The sequence below is a fragment of the Gallinula chloropus genome (assembly GCF_964237585.1).
Source record: "Gallinula chloropus genome assembly, chromosome: 5".
Taxonomy (NCBI): domain Eukaryota; kingdom Metazoa; phylum Chordata; class Aves; order Gruiformes; family Rallidae; genus Gallinula; species Gallinula chloropus.
Window position 1 is genome coordinate 67805575 of NC_140090.1, and position 23676 is coordinate 67829250.

The window sequence follows — 23676 nt, forward strand, 5'->3', positions numbered from 1 at the left end:
AACACCAAGGTCTTTTATAACAAAATAAAACCCAAAGCAACACCATCCCCCCCCCCAAAAAACCCCACACCAACATCCTCCCACACAAACTGGAGTCTTCTCACCTTAATCACGTTAATTAAATTGGTTTGTAGAAGACTGGAGAAGGCTGGACTGGCAAAGGTTAGGTCTCCTCTTGGCTGTTGTTTACACACTGTTTCTTGCATCTGCCTTCTAATGAGAGACACTAATCTGAGCAATAAATCAATTTATATGTCCACAAATGCTTATTTGCATCAAACTGAAGAAAAAACAACTTTGTATGTTTCAAAACGCCTCCAATAAAAACAATCCTCAGTTTCAGAGCACATGTATCTATCTCAATTTATAACCAATTAAGTACAATTCTGCCTAGCTCTTTAGGCAACAATTTTGTACACTTCAATTAGGAAGATGCAGGACAAAGGACAATACTCTGGCTTGTGGAATCCTCACGTGGTAGGCATTTTGTAAGGTTCTGGCTTATTTACTCTAAGGCCTGATCTGAGAAGGGTATGGCTTGATGGGAGGAGAAACAAAGAAGAATCTTCTCATTCTACAAGCACAAGGCTTGCTTTCACAGAATCTAAGTAATAAATATCAAAAGGAAAACACTTACAAAATATCACATTCATTAAAGTTGGGCTGAAGATGCTGCAACGGAAAGAGAGATCTAAACCCAACACCCATATTGACCAGAACGGCTGACACATCAGCTAGTGAAGGAATCCAGGGTTCATCACTGATTAAAGCTGCAAGTAGGAGACACAGAATGGGTTAGTTTTAAATTTAGTTCTCAGCATTACTTCCTTTTAAGGGAAACAAACAACCTCAGCAGTCTGCATCAATTCTACCAGCTCTCATCTGAGATGGTACACTGAACCATACACTGAACTTATTTTCAGAACAGGGGTGAAAAATAGTCTAACACAGTATTTTATGCTAGAGAAACATCTTGTCTATGTAACAGGTGAATTACTTCCAAGTTCCACCCATTTTCCCCTCACAGCTCTTTCATCACCAACAGCAGTATAAGCAAGGAGGCAACATCTACTTTTAAGAGAATACATAAATCACTGTTCTGCGTGGGCACTGGTAAGAGGGTGTTACCACAGTGATAGAAGTGAAGCTAAATAACATTTGAAAACAGGCAAGGTTTCTGGAACAGAAGTGCTAAATAAATGGAATTCACTTGTTTGATAGAACTAAGAAGCAATGGTCAGTGACAGAAAGGGCTGATCGTATGACAACTTGTATATGGAAGTCTGCAAACTGTACAGAGGTTTCTCTGTAGGACACAACTAACAAGGTGACATCAAACTAAACACAGTGTTTTCCAAACAGTGACAGAAGTCACTAAAATTATGAACTGGGTCAATTTTGTATCTTAGCTCTAAGTCTTTAAGAAAAAACCCAAATACAATAGAACACTTAAGACACTGCAGGTTCAGATACCAGTGTTCAATTCAGTTAAAAAAAACCAAAAAAAACACAACAGAAAAGATGCATCCTCAGTTAAGGATTAGAACAGAATGTCTCAGAATGGTTGAAAGACTCCACAGTTGGCAACTTCAGAGTGGTTAGACACCCTTCCAGGAGCAACTGTAGCCTATGTGATCCTGCTCCAAGGTCTGGTAGCTGCTGGGATCTTTCCCAGCCTTAATTGTTTGAATGGTCATTGATCAGCCAGAGCAATTCGTTCAGAATCAAGCTTAAAGCCAAGAAACCACAAATAAAGGAGGCTGCATTCCCTCTCATCTCACAGTCCTACTTCAAATAAGACTCAAAATACAGGGTACAATTTGGGCAGACCTGAGGAAGTACTTCAAGAAAACCATATTGCTTTAACTGTATTAACTGGCAGGCTTAAATCAGTCAGTGACTTTTTTCAATGGATCTGAATAAAGACATGGAGAACATACAAAGGAACTCGTATTGAAGAAGTATTTGAGACTACAGATGGAGGCAGGCAAAATACACAAGACACAAGCAGCAGTGTGGGCTGAAGCAGATCCTTGAAAGTGTTTTTGTGGAGGTGTACAACTCCACTTTTGCCATTTATTTGGAAAGTAAACTATGTAGTGCTACACACTTCACTGTAAAAACCGTCTGCATCTTTTAAAGCAAAGATGGAAAGGAATAAACTTTTGAGCAGACTAGACTCCTCTTCAGGTCAATTCTATTTGTGAAACAACAGAAGGGAAATGCCTTCATTCAGGTGATCAGTTTTCTAGCCTTGCAAATACTCACCATTTTTTAGTGTTATGTCCATCAATCTGTCTAAAATCTGGGTGGAAACATAATAGTCAGGATGAACAGACATCATCTGTGTAGAAAATAAGAAGCTATGTGTCAAACACCAAATTGCATGATGTCATCAGTTTTCTTTTAATTAAAGAGATAAGCCAACTCTTTGGTAAAGTAAAGAAACAGTAACAAAAAAAATCCCAACACCACAATCCAAAGTTTCAAAAACCAAGATACACCAAGAAGAGAATCTTACAAGGACTATTTTCTACAAATAAACATTAGCAGTATCAGAGCACTGGAACCCCATGGTGAATCTGTTGTTTCATAAGGAAGTGGTGAGGGTTAAGAGGACCATAGTGTACACCATAGTGTACCCCTTTGGCACCTGTGATTGTCTGGTTCAGCCCTGACCAAACCCAGGAGAGCGATCAACTGAACTCCTTGATCAGGAGCAGGGGCAGAGTTAATTGCAACCTTTTCCATTCATGAGCACACTGAACACATGCAAACCTACACAGAAAGAGTGAACTCCTGGTTTGTCATAGAACTCTTAGCTACAAAAACATGACTATGAAGTACAGGTCAGGTTTCCTAGAGCACTTCACTAGCCCAGCAAAACAACTACTTTCTTCCCCTCCAAGTGCTGGACTGCTTCCTGCTCTAAGTGAGCTGAATTGGCTCACACATCCTCCAGGAAGTGGCTCTGGGGACTGGCCAGGGCACACAGAAGGGGTGGAATTTTTTACTGGCTTGAGGGAAGGACATGGAGGAGCAAAATATTTCACTTTCAGGAGAAGGAGAAAACCAGTCAACAGATACAGGCTGCAATTCCACAGGCAGTCCAGCTTCCTTTTCTTTTTCAGGCACACAACAGACCAGAGTCAGGCATCTTTGTGAGTAACAGAAAAATGTAAGTTCCTGGGGATTTAGATATGGACACAGACATCTAGAGAGCAGGCAGCCACCACACTTCCTTTAAGAATGGCTCCAGACTTTTGCTTGAGCTATAATGCATATTGACCTTTTCCAAATGAAAAAGGCAGGAGGGTGGGACTGGGTGATTTTTTAAGGTCCCTTCCAACACAGACCAGTCTGTGACATATGTATGAACGGTACTTTTGCACACTGCAGCATGTTCTGGTTTTTATTGTGCTGGTTTTTCAGGGTGGAAAGTAGTAAGATGAGAATTTGCTTGTGATTTGGCCCATGCCAAAATCACAAGCAAATTCTCACCTAGCACACACTGTGCCCTTTTCAAATGCAGTAACACATATGGAGATGAACATGGATATGCAGCTTTGCCATCACTCAAAGTGTAGAGGAAGTGTTATCTCTGGTGTTTTACCCCCTAGTAACAACTGAAGTACTTCAGACTGGAGAACAAATCAGAATCCAGAAAGAAAGAGTATTTTGATTTAGAACTTGTTAACCTAACTGGCTGTCAGGAAGAATCTATATATATAAATAACTTGCACAGAGCATAACTGCATGGAATAGTACCACCTTACCTGGAAAAGCCACTTTAGAATTGGTATGGGACATAAGATACAGCTGTAAACAGAACTCAGAAAAGCACTAGTAGCTAATGAAAGCTGCTGTGTTACACCAGAACTGTAAGACAAAGATGGGGGTGGGGAAAGAGGAGAAAAAACCATTAGTGGTCAAATCAGCACTTTCACAAAAGCATTAAGAACATCCCCACCACTCAGATCATCATCAATAGCCAAAAAAAGATCTGAACATTGAGAACAGATGTTATTCTTATGCTCTTACTTATATGAAATACTATAATAATTAAACCTTACTTGTTATTTAGAACCACCTTTTCCCCCAGAATGCCATAGTGTATAATTTGGAAATGTTTGTATTATTAGAGAATAATAGCTTCAAACTATCATTGATTTACACTACTGTACTATGAATCATTATGCCTGTCCTTACAGATGGGCTGCTATGCTCAATGAGATCACCAATCAAGACTTTTGCTTTAACTGTCCAGTGACCTTTGCCAACACTTCCAGAAAAGCAAAAATGCTGTGCTTGAATTTTTTAAAATAACATTTTAAATAAAGAGTCTGAAGTCAAAGTCAATTAAAATTAGTCTAATCCTACAGTGCAAGTTTGTGAGGGGCAAAAAGTAGCTGCTGGGGGAACAGAAAATATGTAAGTTTTATTACTGAATTATTTTAGCTTTAGTTTTCTTTAGAAAGTCAGTTATGTCAGAGCAGCTGAATTAATGATATCCAGTTTGTCACATACCCTTCTTTTACTATCTATTAAAACAGATAGCTCTGTTGAGAGATGTGTGTCCTAAGTTCTCTATACACCCTCTACCTGTCTGGCAGAACAAGTAGCTAGGAAGACATCCATATGCCAACTGGACGGCAAATATGTGCCAGCTGTGCCAATTAAATCATAATTGCCTTCTGCAAGGGATGACTCATTTAATTCTCACTCCTCCAGTCACTGATTTACAAGATATGTTTGAAGCTTCTATCTTTGTGATCTTCAAAACATTAATAAAGAAGCCTGAAGCCAAAGGAGTACACCACAAAGATCACTTCCTCAAGAGAGGAGGAGAAGCCACCCTCCTCCTCTTCACACCCATCACAGCACAAACACATGAACAAAATTTTTTGAGATTAAATCAATTCTCTCAGTTTCACTGGTGCAAGTCTGGAGTAAAATGCCAACCGAAGTAACCAGAATTTTTCAGGATTTGCACTTGTGGTATTAGGCAAGAATTTATCTAACTATCTGCAGTGTGACAGCCTCATATAGAATACAGACCCCTGTGAGTTACACAACAGTTGTTTATACACACAGGGACACTGCCAGCTCAGTGACTGAAGCTAGCAGATGTCAGAAATCCTGACTTTCTGCAATCCTCCAGAAGTGGAGCCCAAAGTCCCAGGCCAATTCGGGATGAAAACACATAAAAGTCTTTCAGCAGACATAGTGTAACTTTAGTAGGTCAGAAATCAGTTCAGCACAAAGTCCCTCTTCTGGGATAGTTAAGCTTTTGTTCATTTTAATACTTCACTCCTGCATTTATCTTCCACAAACTGGTGACAGTATCCATGATAGCCCAACATATTAGAAATATGCAAGAAGCCAGAACACCTTTTTTTTTTAATCTTATGTTTAAGATTTTTTTTCCCAAGGATTCTAGAGGAACAAAAAAAGAGGCTTCAAGTAACAATTCACTGTTCTGTGGAGCTTATACAGAAAGGTGAATTCCAGGGAAAGGGAGACAGTCTTGCCTACTTAGTAAGACAAAACTCATTTGCATGCAATAATACTTTCTTAATGTAAAAATTGCTAACACTGAAGAAAATCTTACAAGCAAGCACAGAGAGAAGATTTTTTTACCTAAGTAGCAGCTTTTCTACAGGATTTTGAGGGATGAAGTGAAAATTCCTCAAATCAAGATTATGTTGATTGAAGACTTTCCCAAAGGTTGATAAATCGAATATATCTTCTCCAGGGTGGTAGTCAGGTATGGCATGGGCTACCACTGAAAATTTCTTTATAATTTCCCTGTAAAATATTTTAAATTGCTTTTAGGAATTTAAACATTGAGAGGCTATTTATTGGTTGTGACAGTTACTTTAACATGATCGACACAGCAGCTTTATGTGAAAGCTGAATTGTCAAGAAAATCCACCCAACCCTGAAAGACAATGAAAGCTGTTCACATGATCCATGTTAACAGTGACTGACAGAAAGAGAAAGAGGTCAGAAAGAAAGGCTAGAAAAGCAAAGAACTAGATTTAATTGGTTTTGGAGTTGGAAGGACCTGTGCTCTTCTGAGAGATCTCCATCCCTGCTGCCATCCTCCTCATCATCTTCAGCTGAAGAATCAGTTTCTCTTCCTTCTAGGTCTTCCTGTAACTGCCTTTCTAGTTCATCTACCCTGAAAGAACAGTAGCAGCAGAATGTATCATCACCATTTGGTACAGGCAACAGAAGACAGTAAAATTCAAATTCTGAACGTGACCCTGGGAATCAGTAGCCAATTATGCAGAGCAAAACCACATGAGACCCTGCCTGTGCAAAACCCAAGCATCTCACTGTTCCAACAAGTTCTTTAATAAAACCAGTTAATCACACATATATACCCACAACCACTTGCCATTAGTACATATACCACATTACACTTTCTACCTGAAACACCCATTGCAAGGATAATCCTTAGTTCTGTTCACTGAATTGTGTAACTACTCAGATACTAACAGTCTACACAACTTTGGAAACCAAATGCCTTTGAAGAAACAGGTACAAGTCAGCCTATATAAATAATTCTATTTCATGCCTGACCAGCAGCTGCTGCTTGGCTCAGTGAGCTACAATGAAGGCATCATCAGTAAATTTAGTCTGGCTCTTCAGGGGTAGACATACACATCACAAATCACCCATCGTTTCTGTGAAGGAGCCTATCATTCAGCTTTTACAGTTCAGCCACACTTGTAGGTGCCATCAGATGTATCCTGGTGGCATCTGCAGGCAAAGCTGATCTTGTTGTCATGCAAACTTCATCAGTTTTTGGGGAGGTAAATCTAAGCTTCTGTAACTCCATCCCAAACTTTCCAAAGCAACTTTAAAAAAACAAACCTTTTAGATTCTTCTTTCTCCTTCAAGAGATGTTCTAAGCTGTTCACATATGACACCTGGCTAACAACAGGAGGCCTAGAAAGCTGTAAATAAAATAGTAAGACATACCACAAGTTATTCAGTCAGTGTCAGACAATAAACAATCAGAATAGAAACCTCTTCCAGTTTTAATTATATTTTATCTAAAAACTGAAAGGAGACCCTGAAAAACAAGACAATTAACAGTTTAGGTTTCTCAGTCCCTTGACAGTTTTATACAATAGCCAAATCTCTCTCAGTAATTAATTTAGAAGTAACTGTGGATCTGAACAGCAAAGCAAGTCTCTGCTCTTCTTCCCGACCTCCATCTAACTAACAAAGAGCATTAGCAGCAGGAGCTTTATACCTCACAGCTTTATTATCATCATCCACTGAGACCCCAGGAATCCCCATTCTCATGCACAAGACAAAAACTATTCAGCACCTCTTTGTTACTTTCAGGAGTCCCTAGAGGGCAAAGTACCAGTGTTTGTGAAATCACTTCTGAATTCACCAAACAAAGCTTCTGATCAAAACCCTAATGCAAACACAAATTAAGCAGCTAATAAATAGAATTAAAAAGACAACACAATGTCCAAAGAGTCTTAACTGCTAGCAGTTTTTCAGTTTCCAGTGTTTGTTCAGCTGGTAGCAGACAACACATTTGAAATATTTTATGGCCACGATTCGGTTCTTAAGACATGCAGTGCCCTTCTATGACCACCTTCTTCAGTTGCAAAGCTTTTACTAGGGATGAAGCTTCTTCTGTGAGCTCCTTCATTTTAGGAGAAAATACCCTCTCATTGTAGATTTTCTATTCCCCCAAAGGTAACAGAAGTTACTTTAAGATGTTAGTGCTCACCTGCTAATAAAAACGCCAGTTAATACAGCATTAATTTTTGGTATCCAGAGATACCTTCCCAAAGTCACCCTACGTGCCTTTGTATGGGAAACGTGGGGAAACTGAAGGCCTTTTAACCAGATAAAAATAATGTAATTTGCCTAAACCGAATTTTGAACTAAGGAAGCAAGATGTTATTCCACTGTGCACTTTCTTGTAACACAAGGAAAGAATGCTAGCATATTGAAAAACAAGTCATGGGAATTTTGGGACAGTTCTTAATGGCTTTTTCTTACTTTGCCATTAATTACGCAGAAACAGGACAGGCCAAATGTTGTTCTACAAGCATCTGATCTAGGCTGCATCTCTGGATCAACCTTAACCATTAATTATGTACCTGTGTTTGGTTAACATAGTGGAATACGTATAGAACCACAGAAGCCTGAAATCTAATGTGCTTGCATAATGCACCGTAAGGACAAATGAAATAGTTATGGCTGTTCAACATCTGCCTACAGAGACAGCAGCTGTCACCAAAGAAATGGTTTCAGAGATTTAAAACCAAGAGGACAGGAGTAGGAGGAGAGTATTTATGCAGGCATTCTGCTGTTTGCTTTCTATGGTAGAAAACTGCAGTGGGCTGACCCCAGCCAGCAGCCAAGCACCACGCAGTGTGTTCATTTCCCAGCCCTGGGGTGCAGGGGAGCAAGAAGGGCAAAAGTGAAAAAACTCAGGGGTACAGAGAAAGGCAATTTAGTAAGTGAATGAAGTGAGGGTCAAGAGAGAAAAGAAAAAGTGATGCAAAGACAACCACTCAGCACATCCCACAAGCAGAAGGATGCCCAGTTAGAACCCCAAGTCACGCCTACACGCCAGTCCTGCTCGCTTCTGATTGCCAAGCATGACACTAGGTGGCCTAGAATATATCCTTTCCATCAGCTGGGGTCAGCTGCCCAGGCTGTGTCCCACCCTAACTGCTTCTGCACTCCAGCCTTGATGCTGTGCTGGCACTGCTCCCAACAACCAGAAGTCTGGTCTTTTATCAACACTGCTTTTGTCAAAACCCACAGCACCATACAGCTGTTACAAAGAAAATTAACTCTATTCCCAGCCAGACTCAGTACAAAATCTTTTTATTTAAAATGCAGCCAGTTCCTACCTGCAGCATCACTGTCAGGAATGCCACGCTAAATCCTACTACAGGAGCCTCCTAGTTAAACCAGTATTTTATAATAAAACTTCAAAATCACTCCTGATCTGATGAGCTGTTACAGAACAACCAGGCTGACTTTTAAACACAGACCAATTCACCACCACAATATCCTGTAAACTGCGATTCAAACACTTCTCCAGCCATCCCTTATGAGACACCATTCACCTTTCTGAAATCCATTCTAAAGTACTTCCAGTTTCCATTAAATTCAACCTCCAAGAAAACATCACACTTACAGATCAAGAACTTCTACACTTGTACAGAGATGATCAATGGCTCCAAGTCCAGATGGAAGACAGTGACAAGCAGAGTTCCTCGAGGGTCTGTGCTAGGACTGGTGCTATTTAATATCTTTATTACTGATACTGACAGTAGGATTGCGTGCACCCTGAGCAGATTTGCTGATGACACCAAGATGAGTGAAGTTGATGTGCCGGAGGGACCTGGACAGGCTGGAGAAGTGGGCCCAGGTGAACCTCATGAGGTTCAACAAAGCCAAATACAGGGTCCTGCACCTGGGTCAGGACAATCCCCATCATCCATGATGTGCTTGGAAGCAGCCCTGAGGAAAAGGACATCAGAGTACTCATTGATGAGAAGCTGGACATGAGACATGAGCCATCAATGTGCATCTGCAGCCCAGAAGGCCAACCGCATTGTGGGCTGCATTGAAGTAAGTGTGGCCAGCAGATCAAGAGAGGTGAATCTGCCCTTCTACTCTGCTCTGGTGAGAGCTCACCTGAAGTACTGTGTCCAGCTTTGGAACCATCAACACAAGAAGGACATGGACCTGTTGGAGCATGTCCAGAGAAGGGTCAAATGATCTAAGGGCTGGAGCACCTCTCCTGTGAAGACAGGCTAAGAGAGCTGGGCTTGTTCAGCCTGGAGAAGAGAAGGGCCCGCAGGGACCTTGTACTGGCCTTCCAGTACCTGAAAGGTGCCTATAAGAAAGCTGAGGAAGAATTGTTCATGAGGGCATGTAGCAGTAGGACAAGGGACAGTGGTTTTAAACTAGAAGAGCGGAGATTTATGTTGGATATTAGGAAAAAGTTCTTCACTCTGAGGGTGAAGATCACTCGAACAGGTTGCCCAGAGACGCAGTAGAAGCCCCATCCCTGGAGATATTCCAGGTCAGTCTTGATGGAGTTCTGAGCGATCTGATTGAGTGAAGATGTCCCTGATTACTGCAGGGGGGTTGGACCAGATGACATTAAAGGTCTCTTCCAACCTTACACATTCCATGATTCTATGATTTCTGACAATCAGAGATAGTGACAAAGATACATAACTGCACTCTAGCACACCTGTCTCAAAGCCCAGACCGGTTTCCTCTAATTAACTTCAACTCATAAAAACCTTACCTGATCAGCAAAATGAGAACATTAGTCCCCACGCACCTTCTAAATGAACCTCCTGCCCTTTTCTTTAAGGGGAAAAAGCAAAACCAGAATGACTAAAACCCACCAAAAGGCATAGAGCTACTGTGATCCAGCTGCACAAGCTGCTCCTGAGCCATTCCAAGGAAAAGCACAGTACCAAACACACCCTTTCTCTGACTAGATAGTACTGTACATCATAGGACCCTTAAGCTCAGCAACTACTTCTGCAGGCAAGTAACTCTGAGCTTTAATGCGTTCTGAATAAAGAAAAAAAACATATAAAAACACAACATAAAAACAGCTGATGCAACACTTTGTTTTTTGGGGTTTTTTCAAGCTACTTACATGAAGGTTCAGCAATGGAGTCACGGTGTCCTGAGAAAAACAGTCAAGACCAGATTCTTCCAGGGTTCTCCCCTGTGGCCTGTGACTCGAGGAGAGAATTTCTTGCAGTGGCACGAATACTTCATCATCGTCGTCGTCATCATCATCATCATCTGGACTGCATTCCAAACTCTTATCATCACTATCAAACCTGCTTTTTGATTTTCCAATCATCTCAGACTTGTCTTTACAACCACTTTCAACTTTTAACTCTTTTGAAAGTTGTGAAGACATATGGCTGCTGTCCATGCACTCTTCTTTAAAAGACAACAAATGGGGACCACTTTTACTAGTCTCTGAGAGTGCAAGTCTCCCAGAACCTTCCACTGAACAAGAATTAGAGGCATTTCCTGAAGTCTTCTCCTTTATTTTTGAAAAACTGTTGCTGGATTGAATACTGTAAGCTTTACTGTGTGCCCATCTTTCTGATCTTTTTCCATCTTGTTCTTTCTTAGCATCCAATACCTGAGATAAACCAGCCTTCTGAAGATGAGGCTTCACACCTTTTGTTTGTGTTAAGTGGTGGAAAGGCTGCAACACAGTACTTTTTTCCTGAGAAAAAGGAAGGGACTTTTCAAAGAACAAGCATGAATTAGACGCCTGCAATTGATTTTCTTTGGTATCCACAACAGAAGTGTGATTGTTTTTACCAGGACTGTGTATAGAATATGAAGATAACAAACTTACAGATGAGCAATTATTTTTTTCATCACTTGAGTTGAGGTATTCCTCTGGAAGAGTAGAAGCCTGTTTAGGTGGAACAGCAGCCTCCCTTAGTTGTAGAACATCACCACAAGTAGACTTTAAAAAGATATTGTTTAGGAAGCTCACATTTTTGCATTTTGCTGGTGAACTACTATTCAAACTCGATGGTTCAGACCGATTTGAACGGTCATCATCTACATTCACGTCAGCATGCTTCCTTTTCCCAGGGAAGTCTGTTTGTTTGGGTTGCCCAGAGGACATCTCAGCCCTAAGGCGGCATGAAGGGACAGGCTGGCTCTTCCACACTGGCTCAGATGGCATTCTCAGTGCATCTGGAGATGATGTTTCATGTTTTGAAACCCACTTTGACTTTGGTTGAGATGGGTCATCTACCAAGTGTTTCAGAAAAAGAAAGTAAACCACTGTTGTCATGTTAAAAAAAGTTAATCAAAACTATAAAGGCTTTAGAACAACTAACTTCTGCTCTTAAGTCAACTATGACTGCAATTTTTATAGAAACTACAACACTTCCAGTCTGTTTGAACACAGTGGACCACGATTAAGATTTAGCTGGTACTGTACCTTTACATTATTACTGTAACTAACTTGGAAATGAGATTAAATCCTTTTCTTTCAAAGCAGCTCAGTAGTCACTGTAGAACTTTTGCTATACACTAGAATTAAGCAGTCTTTGGAAACAGGGTGAGGTTTCCAGGTTGAGGTATGGGACTGGAAAAAAGTTTCTGTACTTTATATATAGGGTTATAAATAATGAACAGTATGAAAAGAAATTTGGAAGCACTACAATAATTTTACCAGTCCTCATAAACAAGCATTCAGAATATGCAGAAATCTGTCTTCAGGCCATGATTCTATGGCACCAGAGCCCACCTTTGTCACCATGCTTTGCTGCTTTCTGCTTTAAGCAGGCACCTGCACCCTTCATGGCAACCTATTTCATGAGCTGTCATAGCAGAGAACTTCTCAACTCTATCTTAGGTAGAAAACGAAGCACAGTGGCAGAGAGACTGAGAGGGTTACATAGCCATGGGCTCATGACATCCTCAGTATGAGGAACTCTCCTTGGTTTGGGTGCCCTCACCCTCCCTTTCTTTTTCCCCTAATTGTCCCACTAACCTAACTCAAGTTTCAGTTTACATAAGCTTTTTATACTCAAGTCTGTCTACCACAGAACAAAATTATGTGGTTGAAAGGCACAAAAAGCAACAAGAATATCAGCTAAACATTAGTGCTCTGTTCAACAAGAATGTTCTTCTTGGATTAAGCTGAAAGGCAGAATTTGTTGGCCACCACAGTGAATGTGGATTTTTCAAAATGCAAGAGAAACTGTAAAAATAATCAAGGACTAGGGGCTTAACACAAAGAAATATCATCACTTTTAATTAAGTCACAATCTGTTTTTCACTAAAATATCAAATTACTTTTAAGCCGCTCCAAGGTTGCCATATATTAGAAATAACCTTGACTATACAGCTTTTTTGAAAGAAAACAGAAAAACATAACTTCAGTTAAAAACCCCACATTAAATAGAAACACTAAGCAATGAACCTGATTGTTTAATTAATATTATCAGCACCGTTTCTACCTGAGGCAGTCTTCCTTGAACCAGAATACCGTCTTTTTCTTAAAGGACATACATTTCCCTAAAAATAAAGATGGAGAAGATAAAAAAAAAAAGTTAATCACATACTTTTAAAACCCAAATACTGACATCTTGAATCAAGTGTTGAATCCAGACTGAATTCTATACCTGCCCTCCCAAACACTGTAATATACTTTGCTTTAAGATAAACTTAAAGCACAGCTGCAGGGATCTCATCAAAAAGGACTCTCCACAACCTGAACTGCCAATCTTTTCTTCAGTTCTGAATTTCTGCACTTCTGGGGCCATCAGCCACTTCTGTTCGCGGTCTATAGGGCAACACAGCCCAGCCCACTCTCTTCAAACAAGTCACTAGAAGCTTCCATAACAAAATAACAGAAAGCACAGACAAACAAATACAGAGGGAGGGGTGCTAAGGAGAAAAGGAAACACAAGCTGAACAACCTTTTTTCTTCCATTCATAGCACATTATGGAGACACAACTTGTAAGCACCCAGCAACCTATTAAAGGCTCTTCTTTGCAGGTAAAGAGTGTACATAATTCAACCTGTAATGACATACTACCTACTTAATAGGATCACTTTTACCTCTGTGCAAATACAATGGCTTAAGTGCATAAATCTGAACTGCTATTAACTGCAACTTCTAACTAGCAGAAATTGGCCAGGCTGCTTCCTACATTTCACTGTAAGAAAACACAAGGTTATAAGACATTTAAAATAAAGATGCTTTCTCTACAAAAAAATAATTTGAAGTTACACTTTCTATTGCATTTTCATGCTTGCATCTAATCCAGAATATCTCCCCTGCTTTTAAACCAAGATTTCTCATTTATTGTAAAATAGTTAAGAATATGCTCATCCAAGCATGAACTAAAATTTACAAAGGAAGAGCAGAAGAGTATAAAATTTTGTGGTATTTGAAAAAGGCAACATCAAGACTCTTATCCTACATTGGAAAAAATATAATAAAAAACCCAAACATGCCAAAAACCACATGCACAATGGGTCACTGATTTCCACCTTGAACCACCCTTTTAAACACACCTGATGTGGTACACTTGTTCCTGAGAATGGCTTTACAAAATGTGGCTCAGAGCGCTTCATTCTACGTTTCCTCCGCTTCCTTCCTCTGCAGACAGCTTCCAGTGACACCCTGTTTTCAGAGTCAGCTGGAGTGCAGGGCAATGCCATGGGAAGACCTGGGTTCTGGCACAGAGATGTGCTGTTTGCAGTGCCATTATTTCTAGCGCAGGCTTTCAGAGTATCAGCTTCTGATGGGGAAACCCATTTGTCAGAGTCTGAACTACTGTCTTCTAGATCCATACAGTCAGTTTTCTGTTCCCAACTATTTCCACAAGACAACGGTGCTCTTGTTACACCCAGACATTTCTCATTTCTTCCCTGTTCTGTCTTGACAGTTTTATCCTTCTTGGCCAAGAAATAGCTGCAAGACCCTTCAATAATGAGTTTTTGAATCACAACTTTGGGGTACAATGAACCCAGTGCTCTGCATGCTCTGCCATTCTCTAAAAAATCTACTCTATCCTTTTTCTCCTTAATTCCTCTCCAAAAGGCATCTACATCAAGACTTTTATTTGGTGTTCGGTTTGACATCTTTTTTCTTCTGACCTTCTTTGGAGAAGATAGTTTCTTTTCAAAATGCTCAGCATGTAAAACTGACACATCTTTTGCATTTCCTCTGCCTGGTGAGCCCAACACAGTTCTCTCTTTGTGGCCAAGATCTAAGAGGAAAAAGAAAAGACAAATTATTCACAATCACAACTTTGAAAAGATAAAAAATAAAAATCATCCTGGACTCTATGACTTGACACTGCATCTCTCTCACAAACAACCCAAAACTAATTTACTTCATCATTTAGTTTTGCTAGTGCCATGCGATTTAGATCAAGCAGTTCCTATGTATGAAATACGTCTTAGCATCAGTTGTTATAAACAATACACCTTAAGCATGAGACAAGAACATAACTATATCACTATTTAAAGAGTTAATTTTCACAGGAAATAGATGCTTTCAGTTACATTATTAGAAACAAAATAAACGTGCTCATTTTGACATACTTGGTAAGCCATACTCCTTACAGTGCTGCTCCAATTTGCAATGAGATTGGGCTACACTTCTGCACACTTATATAGATAAAACTCATAAATATCTTCCATTTAAAAAAAAAATCATATAATTACCTTGCTTTAAAACGGGTTTGAAGAACTCTGTAATGGCCTGGTTTCTGAAAAGAAAGCATAAATGACAATTTAAAACAACAATGCCTAATTGTCCAAACAATGAGTATAAAGTTAAAATGCTGTCATTTATTTCTACAGATTTTTTAATGCCAGCAGCTCAGAGCAGAGAAAGCATCATCATCCTCATCACCATCTAGCCTTCACTCTGCTTGGCTAATGAAGTCAACACATCAGTTTCCTCGCTCAAACGGTTTCCTTTACCATCCTTCCAGCTTACACTAAACCTTCTAAAATGGGACTGACCTCCCAGTACCCAGTATTTCAGATGAGACTTTATTGGTCCCTTACGCGATGGTATGAACAGCCTCCCCATCTCCACTGTCAACACTTGTTAGCGGTTGCAATCAAAGAACTTATCTACATGAAGCAGATAAGCAGGCGCTTCCTTATGGCAGCGCTGGGGAACACGGGGATAGCTCCACCAAAGACATGTTTGCCAGCAGGTACAAAGCACAACGCATTTATGCAGATTTTTAGCACAGTCATTGTTCAAAACTGCATGAAATGCTCGCTCCTTAATTCGACCTTTACAATGATTGGCTTTCGATTACCTCACCTTACCTATATTCTTGTTCTACAGAAGTCATTGGTTAACTTCACCGATTACTTTGAATACAAAGAGAGGAGGGTGAGGATTAGCATGTTTATGTTATTTCCTGGCAGTCATTATCATATGCAAATGTGCCCGACGCATGCGTAGGTATGTTGAGTGAGGGGCCTCTGGTGGTCATCGACAGTCTTCCTCACTGCATCCACTGATTGAGCCCATCCTTGCACATGCTCATTTCATCTTTGGCTGATCTCTTAAACCAAAACCAGTTCCTTCTGGTACCTATTGTTTTGACTCAAGGTCCATAACCAGTACTCATTGTTTTAACTCAGGGTGCGTAATGACTCCCTTAGCAATCAAGGCACACACCGTTCTAGTTGCCTATTCCTAAAGGTCTTTACATGCTTTATATTCTCATAGCTGCTATAACTCCTTTAAAAATCAAAATCATATCCTAAACTAAAATCAAAATAACCTACAATTCATGCTATTTTATTAGGGTGACTGTAACACCTTCAGCTGGTATCTCCTACTGCAATTTTTTAAGGTTTATAGTGGAAAGCAGCTGGCCTTATCGATACTGTCAGTGACCAAAACCTCTTCAATGCATTATTAACTGCCACCAAGTCTAATGACAAAATTCTATCTGCAACTTGTAAAGCTCCTGTAACTTCCTTCTTGTTATCCAAAACCCTCTGTGCCCCACTGAGTGCTGGTTTGTTGGGTTTTGCTTCTACACACTCGTGGTGCCAGGCTGGGATGCCAATTCCCCTCTGCACTATTATCAGACTTCTCAGCAGAACTTGTACAACTCATGTCCCTTAACGAAGCACACGTCAGTGGTCTCCATCCCACCACATGACTTCCAACAGAAAGAACAGTCCACAACCATCGTATTTTTACACATACACAAGGGAATAGCTTTAAATCAGAGGTATTTTCTCCTGCAAGAATAAGTGGGACATGGGAACACTTCTCCCTCAGAGAACACCACTTCTAAAAATGGGCAGAGTAGCGTACAGTTTGAATATTAAAATACATTAAGAACTATGAAGTTGCTATCTTCATCTTCTTGAATGCAGCAAGAAAGTTCAAGGCTGAACTTATGGCTCTTTTGGAAGCATCTCTTCAAGTTCCAACAAGACACTGATGGAAGAAAGGAAGACTAACACAGATTTGTTAAGACCTTCTTCCATCTTTTGCAGTATTTTTGTGCCTTTCAAAACAAAGTTACATCCTTACTGTCTGTGTGACAGTGATTACAAAGGCAAAACTTACTTATTCCAAATTCGAAGCTAACATACTCAAGCACCCATATATGACTGTGCTTTCCCAGACTGAATGAACATTTTTGAAGTTCAGGCCAGAAGAACCCACCACTCAATCTGTTCCACCCAGATTTAATTTTCAGTATTTCCTTAAGATAGTTACTTTCACTTTTGCATCTTCCAGCACGGCCTCTGCTGTGTCAGCACCAATACCAATGCAAAAAAAAAAGCTGTTTATAACACATTGACACTCCTTCAATCAGGCTACCAGGAAGCAGTGGCGTTTGAGAATACTGCAACTCAGTGAAAAGCCATTTGTCATCAGAACACGTGAGTGCACGAAACTTTTTTTTTTCCCCCAAAAAAAGCTACTTGTAAAGACTACCTGCCTCCAATCTGTCCCAGGCAAATTCACCCATTCTTCTCCAACACTGAAGCAAAAAGGTCCCCAAATTTCAGTTCAAGAGAAGAATAAACAGGATAAATTTCAGGTTTATTTCCTGTTACTGCTGTTGCTGACTGATCTATCTTTCTGCCTTTGCCCACCTCCCACTCTGACACCCTGACCTCACCTCACAGCAAGGGTCTCCACACCTCATCATCCTGTGCCCACTGCCTCACTTTCCAGACCCCTTGTTTTCCTAACTAATCAACTGTTCTTCCTGCTGTTGTCCCAAAAGCAGGATCATTTACCCAATGTACAGTATGCAGACACACACACAGAGCAGGGGCATTTGATTCCATGTTGTCCTAGAGATGGGTACTAGGTGTTAATTCCACACAGCTAGCACACTACACACAGAACCTACAACATATTTATCTTGTTATAGAATCAGAAAAAACTGAATTTGCACTATTAGGTTAGTAAGAACCATGTTCTCTACTACTGGTTAAGCATATTTATATTAGCACCATACTCTTGAAGGTGCGTGGAGTAATCTGCATAGTACTTTAATAGGGTGGGTAGTCACTAACTTCCCCAGCCACCTTTACCTTCCCCTAGTTACTGCCTTTTTTTTTTTTAATTCAGGCCTCAAACGTCCAGCTCTCAGCTCCTTCTGGGGCAGGATGATTCCTCTTTTGTCAGTTTTCCAGCTCTTCCTCAAGAACAGTCATTAGCAAAGCAAGCTTTATAGGAGTTGGACTCAATGATCCTTATGGGTTGCCTCCAACTCAGTATATTCTATGATTTTTATCAGTCTTCAAGTTTCTTCTTCAAAGATATAGTCTAGCAAGCCAAGGTAGTGTATTTATCTGTAAATTAAATGATGTTTAAGCCCTAACCCCAAAGCGGAAAACTCTACCTTATAGATATCACTTCCAGGTTAAAGCCCCATCTACAATACAAAGCACCATCAGCAGCCTCATCTTCAGTTACCTCTCAGATTTCTCTCCACACTGAAATCCTGAAGACAAACCAAAGCCTTCTGCTATTTTCTTCCTTCTTGCCGCAGCAAATCATTTCAAATGACTGCCTGCCTCCCTCCCACAGCCACTACCACCTTGTTGCATCCTTTGCCTGTCTTTCATTCTGAGTGCAACAGCTTTGTAACAAAATTTGTGTTTGTGCTGGAACTATACAAAGCCCTGTAGAATGTAACCCAGAGACTGGTGGCACAGTCACTTAAAGAAAAAAAGGCTGAGGGGGTATAAAAGTTTAGTTTGACTGGACAATAGTTTGTCTTAAGACTATTTGCTTTAAAGTGCTTGTTGAGTGACACATTCTACTTTGCGTTCTACTCCTTTTTGGAAGTGCAAGGGAAAAGAGCTGTCCAACTAAAGCAGAATAATAATTTCTCAAGTGCTGCACTGTATTTCAGACAAGGAAGTGAACTACAAGCTTTAAAGAAAATCAAAAGGTGGGGAAAAAGAAAAAAGCAAGTGCTACAATGCAAGGAAGAACACAAGGTCTTCCACCCTCCTTTTTATATATATGCAAGTATGCAAAGAACACGTGATTTTCTGTGTGAACAGGAACATAACTGTTCAAAGACTATTCACAGGACAACTTTTCCTCTTGTTTTAAGAAGAGGCCAAATAATCAGCCACTGAAGAATGAAGAACTGATGAAACAATGGTAATTACTGGGTTTTGCTCTTTTACCCCACACAGAAGTCACTATGGTTTAACGTATCTTTGTCAACAGCTATATAGCTCTGGTTAATGCTTTTCAGAAAAATATGTGAATTTAGCAAAAGCATCTTTATCCCCACTAAAAATGACTCCATCTTTTTTTTTTTTTGTGAAATCTCACCTTAACTGAGGCAGCAGGAAGACCACTAAAAAACCCAGATAAGAAAAGGCAAGATCTGTAAATAGATGATCTCATTTGTCGAAGAAAAAAACCGCAACACTACACAGCCAGGAGATGCACCTAACAGACCTTTCAGGTCTTTCAAAATTAAAGGCACAACCTCCATGAAATAGGGTGGGAGGAAATCCTTTCACTTGCTTAACAAGACACACCCTGGGTATTCTTTAAAGGTAATTAGTGTTTACAGCAGTAGCAGTGATTAGCTCTGAAAACTGTGCTTTTAAAAATGTGCTGGGAACACTAGCAACGGTTCAGAGGAAGCAAAGCCACATAACACAGAAATAAGCTAGAAAATGTTTTGACATCTTTCATGAAACAGAGCATCCTGGTTCCGGCCAGATCAGATTTAAGCTGGGGCTGGGGTTGCAGTAGAGCATGGGACTCAATCCTAGGGCCACGGGTTTGAGCCCTGAGTTGGGCACTGGAAAGATGACAGTTGCTGTTCTAGAGCTGTGTCAAAACACCTCTCTCAAACGAGACCCTTTTATGGGGGAGTGATATCAGGTGGTGTGGAAAACAGCCCAGGCTAACTCAGCTCACCTGTGCTGGCCAGAACCAGGACACAGCATCTCAAAAAGCACTGTAGACACCATAAAGACAGAAAGTCACGTGTGAAACCTCAGAATTATCCTTTAGAGGACCACAGCAAAACCAAACCACAAGGTAGTTTCGGTTTCTTGCACAAGAGGCAACACAGAGAGGAACTTAACTTTTACCTTCTCCCTTTCCTTCAAATGTCAGAACTATAAAAAGAGGATCACCAGAAACAAACGAAATGAGGTGCTGCTAATGGCCTAACAAAACAAGGATCTACCTCACACTGCAGGACACAAAACTTACTTAACCTGCCAGCCTCTGAAAAACCTCATCGCATCTTCAGCTGACCTTGGATTTCCAGTTGGTAGACAGGCTCGTTATGGCTACAGCCTGTCAGTGGCAGCCACTGCCTTCGCTGGAGACCCTGCACTGTGAGCAGTGCATCTGGCAGCCCGAACAGGCTTGAGAGCTGAATCAACCACCGAAGACCTCCCTTTGGAGCCCCACTGCTGAAGCTCTCTGGGTACGCTCACTAACAAACCCCGAGCTCTGCTGCGGGAGGGCTGATGGGGAGACAAGGGAGGACTCACGTACTTTGAATGCTGCGCGGAAGGTGCCCGTCAGTACCCAGCGAGTTCCGGCCTCCCTGCGCGGGCTGTCCGGCCGCCCCGCGCCCCGCGCCCCCAAGGGCCAGGGCTGGGGCTCCCCGCGGCGCCAGCACTGAGCACCGGCCACCCCGACAGACTCAACCCCTGTCTGCCAAGCTCGGCCGGGACCGAAGGGCCAGGGCTGGGCACGGCCCCGGGGCGTTGCCGTTACCGCCGCCGCCATGGCACGGGCCGCCCCAACAGCCCCGGCCCCGCGCGGGGTACACCGGGCGCTGCCCTCCGAGGGCGCCCCCTGTTGACGGCGCGGTGCACGCCGGGAGAGCCCCTCCGCCCCGGGAGGCGCGGTGCACGCCGGGAGCGGCACAGCGTCCAGCGGCGGCTGCAACCATCTCCCGCGCCTCCGCCCGCCCCCCGCCGGTACCTCAAGCCTTGGTTCGTCTCTCTGGCCGCGGTCGCTGGCGTAAAATGGCGCCGGGACCTGAGGACGGGCGGGCCCGGCGACGGCACGCCCACGCCGAACGGCCGGGTCATGGCGTGGGTTACCCGCTTGATTCCGCGCAGCGGAGGCGAAAGGGAAGACCGGCCGCCCCGGGATGCATAGCAGGACCCGCCGGCCCGAGCGACCCTCGCCGCCGGGGGCTGCTGGGATGTACGGGGTGTGGTTTGTTTCCCAATCGCTGATTGGCTGCGCGGCCGGAGGACTAGCGCCTCTCGCTGGCTCTCGGCTGCCAGGGGCGGGACGGACAGACAGAGCGCTGTTGCGATTGGCTGCGAAGGGAGCAGGAGGGGCGAGCGCTCTTCCGCGGCCGGAGGAGGAAGGGCTGTTTGGCGCCTCGGTCTCGTGCCGCTGTGCCGCTGGAGTTCCCGCTCTCTGATTGGTCGGGGCGCGGCGGGCGGGCTCACTCCGTCTTCCCCGACGGTCGCGTCAGCGGCCCCGGCCTTTCTCTCTCGCCTTTCTACCGGCCGGCGCCTGCAGTCTCCTCCTGGGGAGAGCGCCCTCGGCTTAGGGTACGCGAGGTCAGCGGACAGGGCGAGCCCCGTGAGCCGCAGGCCGGGGGGCTTGTGCTCCCGTCTGTGAGAAAACCCAGACCGCCGCCCGTCGCCGCAGCCACTCGACAAGGCTGCGGGGAGGCCAAAAAGCCTTCTGAACCGGAGCTTCCCCACACCGGCGCGAAGTCCTGTGCCCTACACTTCGTGTGACGCCTCCTCTGAAAACAGCACCTTGCACCGTCGTCCCGCACTCTCGTTTCAAACATTTGGAGCCAGGGTCGAAAGTCTGGACTAGACAACCCAAAGAAGCAGATTTGCAAGCTGAGGGAGGCCCAGGACTGGTAGCTGGGATGTTCTGCACAAATTTAGGTTTATCAGTCCCTGATAAACCCAGAGCTGCTGCCCCAGCAGCTGCTCTGACAGTTAAAAGCAGGCACTGATGCCAGGTAGCTCCTGCCCTCAGCCTGCAGGAGTAAGAAACAACCCAACAGTGCCACAGAGGTTAATCTGGAGCAGTTTATGCTGAAAGCTTTTTATCCTGAGGTTTGAGGTTTTGTTTAGCACTTTGCCTAAGAGTGGAGATGAACGAATGTTTTTCTTGGATCCAGAAGCACCGGGTCACAACTGACTCAAATGGAAGAGACCCACCTGATGTCTGTTTCCACACCCTACCTGAGGTTGGCTGGTCTAGGGACAGGATGCAAAGCAGAAGCAACAGCATAAGTCAAAATAGGAAACTTTTTGAGTCCGATGCTCCAACCCATCAACTCTAACAGTCTGTTTTTGAAAAGCTTTCATCGATGTAATTGATGATGTCTTAAACCCAACCTCAAAAGAGTAAGCCATCAGCTGCCATCACATCACATACCTTGCTTGTTCCTTGCTTTAACCCATCCTACACACACTGTCTTCAGCTGCGAGCTCTCTGCCCCAGGGACCATCCCTGTCAGTGTTTCTAAGAAACACACCAGGCATCCCACTGTTTGACAACAGACATCAAGACCCACCATGCACACGGGTACAGTCAATCCCTGTTTATGCTCTGTGTAACTTCCTCCAGCAACAAAGAAAGAACAGTTGCACTTGCTGTCATACAGATGTGCTTGAAAAGACAATAGTGTGTATTTGAATTACTGCCTAACAACAGGTTAAAGCAGTTTCATGCCCAGTGTTAGAGAGGAATTCCAGAAATAGTTGTGTCACATTGAAGGAGGAGAAAGTTGAAATCATATAAACATTTGCTTTACCTTTCAATTTAATACTTTAATCCCACAAAAACTGCTATAGACCTAGAGGCATTTTTACAGTTACATGAGCTGGAGTTGTAAACAGTTACAAAACACAGCAAGAGAGTCGGATTTGAACACATTGGTAAGTCAGCAGGAAACCCAGAGGCACCAAGCAGCTTCTACAGAAAGTCTCATTCCAGCACTGACAATGACAAGGTGAAGCTGTTTCTCATAAGGAGCAGACAGCAAGGAGACAAAATCACAGTAATTACCTAAGTAATAACATGGCTTATAATAAACTGCTTATTGCTAGTGTCTGAAATACAGTCGCTGCAGAAGGTAGGGTACTGTGGCACTGGAGACAACAGGGGAAGTAAGGAAAAGGTGTGACAGCTGTAGTGGTATCACCTTGTTTGGTTCCCCCACACAACCAGGAGAGTTGTAGATACTCACATGCTGTTTAAACTAATACATGCCTTACAGCAGGCCTTAATTTCAAGTAAATAGCAACAGTACTCATTAGGCACACAAGTATAGCTATTAGTAATTCCCCATAATGCTCAAACTACGTTTTAAACTTATTTTGGTTGTAAAAACTTTTCTCTCTATAGATACTAGTTATTCCCAAGAGACAATCTTTTCCCTGACAAGCTGGGAGCACTTGTGAACCACTTGCAATTTCCTTCCTCCAAACAAAGCACAAGTTAGAAGACACGTACCTCACGCCTTGCTTCAAAGCAGTTGGAAAACCATTTCCCTCCTGCCCAATCCCATATTAGTCCAAATCATGCAATCCAAACACCCACAAGTAACCAGAAACTTTGAAAAAACAGAAATCTGGGAAACCTGATAAGGTTTTACAGGTAGATC

The 23676-nt window shown here is 42.5% G+C and overlaps 1 protein-coding gene across 1 annotated transcript in view; it reads right to left on the minus strand.

Moving 5' to 3' along the window:
- The window catches only part of SLF2 (SMC5-SMC6 complex localization factor 2), a gene marked incomplete at both ends in the record, with an annotated part of 29204 nt that extends 8086 nt beyond the window's left edge, over window positions 1-21118 (minus strand). Inside the window, 12 exons of the mRNA XM_084264637.1 lie at window positions 105-213; window positions 638-770; window positions 2269-2344; window positions 3777-3879; window positions 5641-5808; window positions 6068-6184; window positions 6883-6965; window positions 10679-11811; window positions 13029-13086; window positions 14093-14790; window positions 15251-15294; window positions 21009-21118. Of these exons, the coding sequence (XP_084120763.1) occupies window positions 105-213; window positions 638-770; window positions 2269-2344; window positions 3777-3879; window positions 5641-5808; window positions 6068-6184; window positions 6883-6965; window positions 10679-11811; window positions 13029-13086; window positions 14093-14790; window positions 15251-15294; window positions 21009-21118 (2832 nt within the window). The remainder of the gene's footprint in view (window positions 1-104; window positions 214-637; window positions 771-2268; window positions 2345-3776; window positions 3880-5640; window positions 5809-6067; window positions 6185-6882; window positions 6966-10678; window positions 11812-13028; window positions 13087-14092; window positions 14791-15250; window positions 15295-21008) is intronic.
- Window positions 21119-23676: the final 2558 nt, after the last annotated feature.